This window comes from Malurus melanocephalus, unplaced genomic scaffold (genome assembly GCF_030028575.1).
Source record: "Malurus melanocephalus ecotype Western Australia unplaced genomic scaffold, MMel_1.1 scaffold_1, whole genome shotgun sequence".
Taxonomy (NCBI): domain Eukaryota; kingdom Metazoa; phylum Chordata; class Aves; order Passeriformes; family Maluridae; genus Malurus; species Malurus melanocephalus.
In genome coordinates this window covers 206,035-219,153 of record NW_026623233.1, presented here as the reverse complement: position 1 = coordinate 219,153, position 13,119 = coordinate 206,035, and the positions used below count along the sequence as shown (strand labels likewise).

Below are 13,119 nucleotides of genomic sequence, written 5' to 3'. Positions count from 1 at the left end.
CATATTGCTCATCTCCTGGAAYTTTTCATTTTGTTTTAGAAAGATCTGTTGCGTTTTATATCATTCTTAGTGTGTTTATAAATAGTTTTTCAGAGCACATCAACTGCAGCGCTAAGGAGAAAAGGAAACATTAATTTTACTGCAATACCTAGAATACATACGGAGCATAATATTGTCTGAAGACCATGTGATTTTAATTTTAAATTATGAAATGATAATCTAGGTAAATAGTCTTTAAATACACAAAAAGTGGTTTTCCACTTTAACGTTTCTTCTGGGGTGTAATTCTTTGTGKTTTCAGTTTTTAAAAAATTATAGTAAAAGAAGTGAATTGGGAAAACAGGGTCTGTGAAGAGATGTGCAGTTGTTTTTCTGGCTGTTCAGTGGACACGAAATCAGGACAAATGTAGAATACAAACTCAGAGGTGTTAATAAATTCAAGTGTATCCTGTATGGTTACTTGCATGATGTTTTCTGTTAGCTTGGATGTTTCATTTCAACTTTTGTGTGTGTTTTTGTTCAAGTTTGGTTCAAAGTGAAACATCATACAAGAGATCCTAAACAGCAACTTGACAAAAAGAAACTGGTCGCTTTTTGGTTAGAACATTATGCCAAGAGAGATCATGGAAAGCCCTTAACAGTAGTATTTGACATGGCTGAAACTGGAATCAGTCACATAGTAAGTACTTTTACTGTTTTTGTCTTGATTGCTTTTGGAATTARTTGACCTGTGTTCCTAGAAAAAGGGAAGTTCCTGTACAATCCTTGACACCTAAATAACTTAACAATCATTGAGWTCAGTGATATGTAGAGCTTTTTCCCATGACGTGAGCAGTTTCCAAAATTTTTTGTTAAATATTAAACTGTCTGCTGCAACAGGCTGAAAACTTGCTTTAGGTTGGTGACTGAGCTGAATCTAAGCTGGTTTCAATTGCAAGGWTGAGATCTTGCCTATCAACACATATTTGCTGATTTAATCTAATAACTAAATATCTCACAGATTGTCTATAGGTTAAAAAACAAAATGTATTTCTATGGAATAGTTACATTTTTCTTACCAAGTGCCATGCTGTCCAGTTATTACAGGAATGGCTGAAACTTGTATCTTATTCTTTGTACTTTTTTCTTCTGCTGGTGGTGATATGGCAAGAATGAATTYAAATATAAGCAAGAAAAACCATACCCTCAAACCCTATTCCAAAAACTTGTTTATACCTAGCATAGCCGAGATTATTAATGATGCATTAGTGTCTTGCAGCGCTGCAGTATGGGGCCACCAGCTTATGAGGAGGTATTTTCACAAATAAATATGGTGATGTTCTGTTGGCAGTGAGAGCTGTCTATCCATACTCTTAAAAAAAAAAAGTTGGAACTTTAAATAATAGGARTAAAGGATTGTAATAATTTCCTTGAAGTGAAAGACTAATTTGATGTGGGTTTTATGGAATGTATCTTGGAGCAGCTTTTTTTCCCCTTTGAGGGGAGGCTCAAAGGAAAGCCTCCCCTGGAAAGCCTGTGTTTTGAGGCTCCCAGAAACAAAATCTCAGCAAGTGCTGTCTGTAACTGTCCCRTTGTACTGTCTTGCTTTGCAGTTAGTATGTTTATCATAGAACAGGAATACTTTTTAACAGCTGTTTGGAGCCATGTGGAGTAATTAATAAACTTTATCCTAAAAGGTAAAGAACATGGACCTCTCAGCTCTTTTCCAGATCATGCCTCATTTGTTTGTTCTATTGCTATGACCATTTACTATATATCACTYTTATCACTGGTATGCAGGAGATAATTCTGGTAGTTCATGACTTGTTGCACCAGTTTAGGTAACTAGAATAGATGCAGCTATTGAATGCTCTGTGAAATCTGCACTTCTAATTCCAGGCTTTCATCAAAATAACAGATGTATCCTTCTGCTATCTGATAGTGTTGCCTTTGGACAGGCAGCAGAATAGAGCAGCATCCTGATTAATGGGGTTCTCATCATTCTAATCTATCACTGTGTTTATTCTGCTAAATGAAAGATGCTGTATTTGGTACAAGCAACAGACAGTTGAGATAAATGCTTCTGTTAGAGGCCACCTTCTGCCWGTAAGAAGACAAGCTTTGAGTTAGTTTCTAGTTGCTGAAGCCACTTTAAATGCTTTCAGGTTGCGGGTAGTCCTTACATGACRTTAGYTTTYTGGGKTTTTTTTTTGCTCTCCACAAATGTTTTAATAGTGTGTCTACATCAYCCTAGGAGCCCCTTCCCCATTCTTACTGTTATGAGAGGCTTTGGATCCTCAGCCAGAAATGTTCTGTACTACTAGGCAGTAGTAGTGGTCACTTCTGGTAAAAGGATTGGGGAAAGTATTCATGGCAGGTTTCCCACCTGAATACCTTATTGTGGTAAGGTATCTCTTACTTTATTTCTATAYCTGTTTAATAAAAACCCTTCCTTGYCCTCTACTTATAGCCGGTTCCATTATACCTGGATTTTGCAAAGGAGACTGACTGTACTATTTCTGTGCAGTCACTGATTGGATAGAGGCATCCTGAAAATGGGTGGTGTAAAAGAGAGCTGTCTCTGCCCTTAGTTTCTCTGCATGCCATCAACTAATACTAGACCCAACAATTCTCCTTAAAGGAAAACCCTTTTTTGTTCCCTTTGGAAATGTAATACTGAGTGTAGTAATATATTGCACAGTATGCAAGATAATTACTGAAGAGAAATTTCAGTTTATTGAGTACTCTTCCGTCTGTAAAGCTTCTCTAGTGCTAAAGGTTTATTTACCCTGTATTCTTCCTGCACATCTTRAATCCTGTTGATACTCTGCAGTACTTTAGATGTCTTAGTTATTGCACTGATTGTAGGTCTGTTGACTTCTTTCTTAGATCATAAAGGGAAGTGTCACCACAATCCTGCAGCAGTTTAATGAATAAAGCTTTGCATTGTATTTTGGTGATGTTTGTAGTGTGTAAAAAATTGAACATAGTTGACTGTGACAGTATCACAACTGTCTTGTGATACTCATTAAATGTCTTAACTAAGCCTGTATTTTTAATGTTTTTGTTTGCACTGCATTTATACTGTGATTTTATTTTAGGACTTGGATTTTGTCCGGTTTATTGTCAACTGTTTTACAGATTATTACCCAAACTTCCTCAGTAAGTATTAAGTACCCTTATATTAAACATTAAGCATTGTAGACTTGTGTAACAAGAGTATTTTATAATATAAAAGATGGCAAAGATAAAGTGTTTTCATGTTTTTCTGTGGTACGTGTTTATCAGAGTGCATGTGAATATTAGAGTCAGGATATTCTTGGCACAACTTTGTATGGTAAATAAACTTTACGTTCACCAAAAATCAACTGTTTTTTTTTCTGAAGTAATAATCTACATGTTTATACATAGTAAAAATTAATATAAGCATATAAGAGAATGGTATTGGCCTGTTTTTCCTTTGCTCCTTGATCCTTGGGTAGAAGCTTCGCAAACTTTCATGACAGTTTTTATCCTTCAGGAGTCTGCAGGGGAATGAATGGCTCTAGAAAATTTAGGGAGCAATGGTTTATTCTGAAAATGAGTAATGCATTTTTGTGTGCATATTTAGAAAACCCTGCATGCTTGCCTGCTAGTTTTTTTTTGTGCTTTGGCAGACACTGCATAATTCTTGCTAGCTCATCTTAAATATGTGATAGATTCTAGGGGAAAATGGCTGTGAATATTGGCATTCCATACAGCAACTGCTTAAACTCTGAATATTAGATTTKGGCTTGGTGATATTAGGCTTGGTGATCAAAGTTCAAAGCTTTGATCAAATACCAAACTTAAAGGTACATGCAGCACTGTTTTTCTTTCTTTATCATTCAAGAGAAAACAAAATGAGGACACTTAAGTATTTTCAAACTTCTATGCTAAAATAAAGAATATTTGGAAAAGATAGATATACAGACACTGATGGTTATTTGTTTCTTTGTGAAGTAAGAGGTGCTGAATAAACTTGTTTAACTTTCTTCTCTTTCTCTTCAGCAAGCAAGCTGAACTTGCTAGGTCAGGTTGAGATCTTGCCTTTCTTTCCCTTACTTGGGAGATGAGTTATTAGTAACAATATGCCAGAAAAGTAATATCCTAGGAAGTATATAAACAATATATAACTTGGAATTTTATTGTCTGTTGTCCAGGCAAACAGCTAGTGTTTCCATATGGCAATAGGTTTGTACAAAATTACTTTCACAAGGAAGTGAATATTGATTCTTGTAAAAGTGAATATTTACTTTTTACATGAACATTACTGTTGTGCTTGCTCTTAAACAGAGAAATACCTAGTACTTGGTATTCAGGTTGTTTTTTTTTTCTTTTCAGCAAAAATCGTAATATTTGAAATGCCATGGATAATGAACGGTAAGTTATTTATTTTTATTTTTTTCTCAGATTGTGATAACTTTAAAAATTTAGCAGCACAAATAGGAAGCGTTTTTCTGCTCAGTGTAGATACAGCTGAATAATGAAGTTTGTTAAACACTCATCTTTAAATCTGCATTACTTCCTTTTTYCTTCTATCATTGTATTTTGGATCATGCTTTACATGAAGTCTGTATTCATCCTGTTTTTAATGGTTRAGAGTCCTTGGTAAATAGTCTGTTCCTTGAATGCTTCTGACTAGAATCCTTTCAGGAAACCAGTTATCAGCAGTGATAGTAACCAGCTAAAAACTAGAATACACTAAATAGTGGATTAAGATGGATGCCTGACACTGGGCACTGATATGGTTACATTTGTTTCAATATGGGTACTTCAATAATTATCTGTAACTATAAGGTACAAGATAAATGTGCTATTCCTCTGTTGTTCCATATGAATGCATATTTTTTATGCTGGCTTTTATATTTTCCTGCATATTCATGTTTTACTATCACTGAAATAAACATTGCTTTGTAGATCTAAACAAATAGCCTTTAAATCAGCAAAGCATTTCAGCTAAGAAGCATGTGTAGGTATCTTTCCCGACCTCTGTCACTTAGATTTGGAAATAGAATTGGTTTTACATGTTCAGCACTTCACGGTCTGAGTTCCAAGACAACAGAGTTATCAGTTATTAAATCAAAGACACTGTTTCCATTTTGTCTGCAAATAATATTTTTTTTCCTTGCACTGTTTGTCACAGTTATAATAGATACTTTCAGAGCAGGTTCTGCTATATCTTCAGGGGTGTATTGAACTTGTATTATATAAGGTCAACCAATACACTGAAAAGAACCTACAAAAATGAACAAAATAAAAAATTCCCTTCCTGATAACTTATATTACCTTTTGTTTTGTTTGGTTTTTCGAAGCTGCTTTTAAAATCGTGAAGGGTTGGCTTGGMCCAGAAGCAGTAAGCATGTTAAAGTTCACAAACAAGAGTGACGTTCAGGAATACATCAGTGCAGAGTATCTGCCACCTCACATGGGTGGAACTGTAAGTATAATAACATTCCCATTGTTACAGGTTGAGACACTGCTATAAATCCCATGTGTGGGAGTTGAGGGTTGGCACTTCACAGATGTTAGATTTCTTGAAATTATTTTGCCAATAATAATTTTAAAATCATAATATTACAAAATAGGTTAACTTTCATAAGAATTTGGTATCTGCACTCTTAAGTACAGAACTTTTTTTTCTGGGTCATTCATCCTCTTACAAGTCATTGGAAACCACTCAGGTTTTAAGATCTTTAAGAAAAATGATTTGTTTTAAGTGGCATTCTTCCTTCTACTTTTCTTCCTTCCTGATGATTTGGAGATGTTGTTTGTTCATGAAACAAGTTCTATGAACAGAAAGTAGGTTTCATGGTCCTCTGAGAGTTCTAGTCCTGCTTTAAAGCTATGGTTCACTAAAGGCAGTTACATTGTAGCTATTTCCCCTTTGTCCTCTCTAGGGCTGCATGTTAAGTTATGGCTGTGGAAGATCCTTTTCAAAGATATAGTAGAGCTCCAAAGTGGTTTAAGCAGCATCAGTTTAACAGAACCAGAATCCACTTCTAATGCAATCTAAAGAGTGGAACAGCACAAGCATCTTGCATAGCAGGTTTCACTTTTTACAAGGCTAGTGGATCACTATTGCATAATCTTTATAATAGATTTGGAGAAAAATGATGCTTTAAAATGTTTATATGCCATTTATGGTAGTAGAATAAGCCTACTGCAGGGGAGTTACTTTTAATTGTCATTTTTGTACCTTTTATTTTCTGAAATATTTCTGTCATTATAGCRGTAACAATATGGAGGAGGGTTGTGTTTCAGCAATAACAGGGGAGGCCACGTTCCTTTGTATATGAATTCAGGGTAGTGTTACTGTGGCCAGAACATAKGAAACTTGTTTGGAGAACATAAAAGAATGTTACCTTATTTTTTATTTGACTGAGATTAACACCATTTAAAAAGTGCTTTTGCATGAGACTCTGGAGAAAAGATAGCCTTTTCCTGACTCCCCAGTCTCACATAAGAACTTTCTCATGTGCAAGAAAGCTGAAATTGCTGAACTTAGTAATGGGCATTGAGGGAAGGGCTGATGATATCTGAAGTGGCTTCAGTAAGGAACTGAATGTTGTTTCAGCAGTGGTTCTGGGCCTGGCTCCTGTGGTATTATCTTACTGTTGCAATAGAGGGGCAAGTTTTTTCCTCATTAAAACTGAGTATCTACTGTATCTGCTTTTTAGGCTATCTTACCTAATATTTAGGTATAATAGTAAGTAAGTAGTAAATTAGGTTAGACCATCTTATCTAGTAGTTTGTTATGTCTTTAAAGAAAGAATTTGTGGTTTTCCTAAATCGCCTCCTGAAGCATCTGATGGAACATGCAATCTTAGTGTTATCTCTAATCCTGCCTTGGTCCTGAAAGGTTTCACTGCTGGTTAGTGTTTGTTGATCAAGCTGGTTCCATGTTGCCCATCTTCTGAGAGCATTATCAAGTTTCAGAATCATGGAGGCAGCTTATCCAGATCATTTGTCTGGGGTAGGAAGTTGCAGTGGCAGAATTTGTAAATTTGCGTAACAAGGACACCAAAGGTTTTGACAATTTCAGAAAAACGGCTGTATCTCTGCCCTGTATTATTAAGAGCCTCATTCTTTGAACCAGCATATGCTTTATCTGACTACTGAGTTTCACTTGATGGGTGTTTTCAGCTTTTAACCTCAGAACTGTCATGATTTGGAAGAATTGTTAGCAGCTACTGAGACTCCAAATTGTGCTCTAGATCTTTCTTTGTAAGTTTTCTTCAGTATATACAGTAAAGCAGGATCTTTGCATCTCTCTAATAGCAAGGAGTTTTTTAGTGACCAGACAAAAAAAACAACTTTATGATCTTTTCTCTGAATTTAGCTTTTCTTGATGTTATTAATCTTGGCTTCTCTTAAGGCAACTGAATAGAGTACGATTCACCATTATAAGTATTTTCAGGCCTGGGTTTTTTTAAATGCAGTATCTGACTTGCACAAATTGATTCCTTCCATTTTTCACTCTAGTGTTTGATTTTGTTTGTGAGGTAATTTTTTTTTGCGTCCTTCCAATTCTCTTTCTGTCATGTTTGATTTCCACACATTTAGTTACAGATTTTCATATTTGCGATGAGTGCAATGCCAGTGGAGAGCACAGCATATTTTGTGCATCCTTTATATTCAATACAGTAACTGTAAGACTCCTTTCTGCTGTGTCCCCTACTAGGATCCAACTTTGAAGAGCCAGATATTGCCACATGTAAACAACTAGGGGAGCAGATAATTTGTCTGGTTAATTTGGGGAGATACCTGGATTCCACTGCAAGAACTATTGTTCTTTGTATTCTGGAAAAATGTTAGAGACCAATTCTGGAAGTAACAAAAAAAATCTGTAGAATTAATCATGTTGAACTTGAATTTAGTGATTGCTTAACTAAGGGAACTGCTATTTGTATCTGTTGGAAGCCTCCAAGCTTCAATGTCTCAGTGAAGTTGTCTTTAAGTATGTTTTAAGTCTTTCTCAGGGTCACTTAGAAGATTAATCAGAAACTTTCCTTAGCTTTAAAATCCTTCGATTGACTGTCAGCCAGCTGAGAAAGAAGGAATATTACATGCTTGATTTTAGACAACTAGGGGACAAAGGTGTCTTCAGAGTATCAAAAGCATTAAAACTAATTTTAGAAAACAGAAACTTGRATTTTGCAGGCTTTGGAATATGAATTTGATCTGAGTTACATTCAAGTCCTCACCAGTGTCTGTTGGCTGTGGCTATTACCATATTGTTAATCCATACATGCTACACACCATGAATCTGTGAGTTACCCTTGTCCATAGTGCACAGAGGTCACTTTCTTTATAGCAGGTTTCTTTTGAGACCTTCTCAAAATTGCCCAAGTTAGATCTAGGAGCAAGCTAATGCTAGTCAGCCTGAAAAATTTGGGTTAGGTGCTAAGAGCCACTTGGTAATATTTTTCATTTAGTAATATATGTATACTGACTCAGTGTTTTCTGGCTTTCCTGTCTATTGTATCACACATTCCACCATTTCCAGCTGCTKGAATGGTCCAGATGATGGAACAGTGCAGTTCTTAAGGCATGCACATTTCTGACTGACCAKGGAGACTTGTTGCCTCTTCAGTAAAATTTTCTATGAGACTGATGTGCATACAGTATACACTTTGATGCAAGTCATGTACACACAGTAGGGTTTTAATTTGTCATTTTGCTCAGTCTTTCTTTGTCAGAAGTTGGATTTAACAAGGATGAATTGATTGTGATTTTCTCAACTGTTGCCAATATTGAACATGTGCAACTGCTGCGCTCTTCACCTGGTATCTAAATTGATAGCCCATGGTTTTACTGGAAGTACCTTATGTAGATCAATGGCCCGAAGTTAAGACATGACTAAGCTTGCATATGACTTCATGGCCACTGTGTACATGTAACCTTAGAAAATATCATTAGTCTGATTAAGATACCTCTACAAAAATTGTAGTGTGAATTCTCTAGATCCACTGTAAAAGAGACCATAAGTCTGTAGAATGGATGTATCAGGCATTGAATAAATCTGTCTTGTTTACCTGGCTGAGATTTTCACGAAGTAAGTAGGTGTACCCATATCACTGAAACTTAGTCGTTGTGACTATGAAGTGTAGGACTTTGAATTGTCCCACTGATGAGATTTGTTCAGCTGTTGAAGCTATCCAGCAGCATGGATTAACAAGGTCAAGTGAAACATGCAGCAAAATTAATTTCCCTCTCTTAAGGTCACTTTGTCACATGCCTTTCATCATATGCTGGAAGGGAGTGAAAAGGCTTTTTATTGGTTTGGATAAGGGGAAGCTGGAAGCTCTGCACAACAGAATAACCTTAAGGTTAGGGGTTATTTGGAGTTGCTTCATGGTTTTGGGGTTTATTTCCTTCTTTTAAACTGGTCATTATGAAGCTGTTATGCAAGGAACAACTGATGATTTTCATCACTTTTGGAATRTTTTTAGAAATAGCTGTCATAAGATTAAAACCACATTTTCTAGAACTAAGAAGAGAACCTCAGCAATAAGTCTGAATGCTGACTCTTGATAGACCAGCTTCTGCAGTTCTGATGTGAATAGAATAGTTTACTGGCTTCGCTGGATGACTGTTTGTCTATTGAGGACAAAAAAGCTGTTGGTGCCAGCTTTCTGCACAGGAGTGTAACTTGAAATGGATAAATGAAACCTAAAAGTAATGTGAAACAAGAAGCAATGACAGTGTTTCCATTTTAAAAAAATACTAGAGAAGGCACTTCTCATCCCCTTAAATAATACGTCTTTTATAAATCTCTTTATCTTTTAGGATTCTTTTAARTACAGTTATCCTCCATTGGTTGATGATGATTTTCAAACTCCATTATGTGAAAATGGGCCCATTACAAGTGAAGATGAGCATGAAAGTAAGGAAGAGATGGATGCAGACACCAGGGAGTCTGGGGAGCTGAATGAAGCACAAAATCTTAATCAGAAAAAGGTATCTGACTGAAGATTTGGGCAAGACTAGCTAGATGGGTACCGAGTGGTACAAGAGGAATATAATTTTGGTTACTTGTTTGGCTTTGTGTTRTATTTCTTTAACAGTTTTTCTGTCTTTCAACTTGACCAAAGAGCCCAGGAAAACTRAAAAATTTTAATTGTAGTTTCAACCTTGTCTCTTGGTCTCTTAAGACAAGTTTGATGCTTCAGAATGCATAAAATGTGCACCAAATATTTAGTCTGTYTCTTGGAATATAGTGAATTGCACAGTAAAATGAAAAAGGTTTCTGCTTTGTTTTCAATGGGTCCTTTTAGTTGGTTTATTTTTAATTTTGGAGTATCTAGTGGTGTACATTCTGAAATATATCTAGTTTTCTCAGATGTTTAAATCAGTACATACATGAGAAAATATTAAGTTAAATATTTATACTCTACTGGATGTTAATTTGCTTTCCTAAATTATTGATAAAATCTCAACATATAAATGTTTTAATTTATTCTCAGGAGAAATTGTATTCCTGCTCCATCAATCGTGTTTTGCAACGTAATCTTCCTGTAGCGTTGCTTATCCACAAATAAGGGCATTGCTTTACACAAATTCATATGAAGTGATATTAAGGRATATGCTGTGGTAGTAATTGGGGATATTGCTCTTGAAAATAGTAGAAAAAATCTGAAATTCACTACTTTATTACCGTAATTAATTTTGGAATATGACTTGCAAAACTTCTGTTTAATGGAGTAGAATACAGTTTCATTTACCATTCCAGTTTTGTCAGAGTAATTTAAAATGCACAGCTCACKAAGTAGTCCAGCTGTTATGGGCAACTTGGCCAGCTTTAAAAAAAAAAGAAAAAGAAAAATATTTTTCTGACCTTAGGGTCAAAAGGGAGCATTACATAACTGTGGTTAGAGACTCAGTAGCTGTTTTGCTTGTAGCACATTTTTCAAGCTGTGATTCTCAGATATGGAAACATGGAAAATTTCAGCTCAATGTGTGAGTTGCCTTTGGTGCTTAATAAGCCTCAGTGTTTGTTGGTTTTCACTTTGCTTGGGTGACTTAGCTTTCTGCTTACTTGGGGTATTTTGGATTTTTTACTTTTTTAACTCTTGAAATACCATAAAGCAAATAACCATTTTCACTTTTATACAGTGTAATCAAGGTGCTACTCAATTTTTTTTCAGTCCAGGGAATCATGAGTGATAAACTTGGTTAGTAAGTGCCTGTCCTGTAGGTGCCTCCACTTTTGTGTTCTATAGTAATATTTTTTCTGGTGGTTTWTGTAGAACGAAGTCCAGCATATAACTAGTGCAGTGTATTTACATACTAACCTTTTACTATCACTTTTATATAATTATAAAAAAAAAGTTGCTGTGTGGTTTCTTTTTATATGTTTATTTCATATAAAGTTTTGTATTCCTTTCATTCCCATGCTTCAAACTTGCATGAACTGAATTCTTTTCATTTCTTTTCTCTGTATTAAAAATGGAATAAAAAAGAGGCTAAGCAAACTCTTCAGCAACTGATCTGGAATCATGATGTCACTAATTCTTTTAGTCTTCTGCATCCCCACAGTACCTGCCCTGTTTTGCATGTATTTTCTTCATGTTAAAGAAGAAAATCCTCAGAACCTARGATATACCTGCAGTTTTGAAAGCACCAATTCAATCAGCATTATTTCTTTTATGTTCTGCAGTACTTCAGAGTTTCATCTAAWAGCAATAAAGATATGTATAGCAGTCCTGCAAAGCAACGAAGTGTGGATTTGTTACTGTGTTTTCTGTTCAGTGTAACAGTGATTGTATTGGGACATGTTTTAATTTTAATTTGGAGTGGATTAATAATACCAATGCTTTACAATATTATATATTTAACTATAACTTAGTGTTATAGTTCAGGAGTTTTCAAAAACCAACCTGAGCATCAGGAAAATACATGGGAAAAAAACAAAGCGAAAGTTGCATGCATGTAAATGTGTTAGGTAACTTATTATAGTAACTTTTTATTCAGTGGACTTCAAGCAGCTTCAGGGACTGAATATATATTAAGCTTGGTCTGCAATATGTAAACTGTTGAAATAAGCCTCATCATGTTCTTTGAAATACCTGCATGATTCTGTCATGTGTAMTCCAGGTTTCTAGTTAATCATTATAACTATCATTTTCACTCAGATGAATTCTGTAGAGCAGATTTCCAAAACAGAGGAAACTGACAAAACAGAGGTCAAACCAAAAAATGCAAAGAAAGCATTAACCACTTTTAAAGGACCTTTATTACATATCAGGTAATAATAATTTTCTTTAATTTTCTTTTTACAATGTGCCTTGGACACTTGAGTAGTGACCTAGTTGGTTTTCAAAATACACTTTTTCAGATTATTAGAAGAAAACAATTTATAAACAACTTTTTAAAAAGGATTTTCAAAAAGCTCAAAGAATTTTTCTGGTTTTGCCGGTTTTTAGTGAATCTTTTGGTGTCACCAAAGATTGGCATACTTTTTGTACAAACAGATGTATAATCCATAGAATTGTAGAAGTGTTTTGCTTATTTTGGGAAGCCATCTGACTAAGTTAAACCTGTGCTTATCTGTAACAAGAGCTGTGGTTTGACATTGTTTGATTACATTGGTTTAAAAAACCCAATGTTCTATCAAGGCAATTTTCACTGTTAAATCTTGCTTGAAATCTTTTAGCTTATGGTGGYATAAATGTCTACACTAGTAGTTTGCACAAGTTAAACTTAATGAAGGAGTCCAATTAATTTTGTGTGGAAAGGGCACTGTGTAAATGACATATCTACCCAGAAGCTTGTGTTGTCCAAGATGCTACATCTTGCAGTTAATTTGCTTTTTGTCATTGAACTAGAGAAAAGAAATAAATTAGCCAATATCACTTTTTCTTTTTACTGCCTTTTAGGTTAAGATGCTTGTTTAGGATTTGGTTTAGATGTTAACTTTTATTTTCACTTTCAGTTTGCTATTAGATGAATGAAGAAAATATCTAATTTTTAGGTAATTTCTTAGCTAACTTTTTAAGTGCTGCAATTAATTAGTTTTGGAATTAATTTGATGACATGCTCATTAGCATAAAAATATTTTATATGTGTCCATTTTTCCTAATTTTGAAATGATAAACCTCCTCTGTATAGCCTTAGTTT

At 35.0% G+C, this 13,119-nt stretch overlaps 1 protein-coding gene across 2 annotated transcripts in view; it reads left to right on the top strand.

Annotated features, from left to right (window-relative positions):
- The window catches only part of MOSPD2 (motile sperm domain containing 2), a 32,154-nt gene that overhangs the window by 11,189 nt on the left and 7,846 nt on the right, over positions 1–13,119 (top strand). For both annotated transcript variants that reach the window (XM_057387531.1, XM_057387452.1), the window contains exons 5-10: positions 525–679; positions 3,081–3,141; positions 4,342–4,380; positions 5,313–5,437; positions 9,790–9,960; positions 12,135–12,247. In XM_057387531.1, coding sequence (XP_057243514.1) covers positions 525–679; positions 3,081–3,141; positions 4,342–4,380; positions 5,313–5,437; positions 9,790–9,960; positions 12,135–12,247 — 664 coding nt within the window. The remainder of the gene's footprint in view (positions 1–524; positions 680–3,080; positions 3,142–4,341; positions 4,381–5,312; positions 5,438–9,789; positions 9,961–12,134; positions 12,248–13,119) is intronic.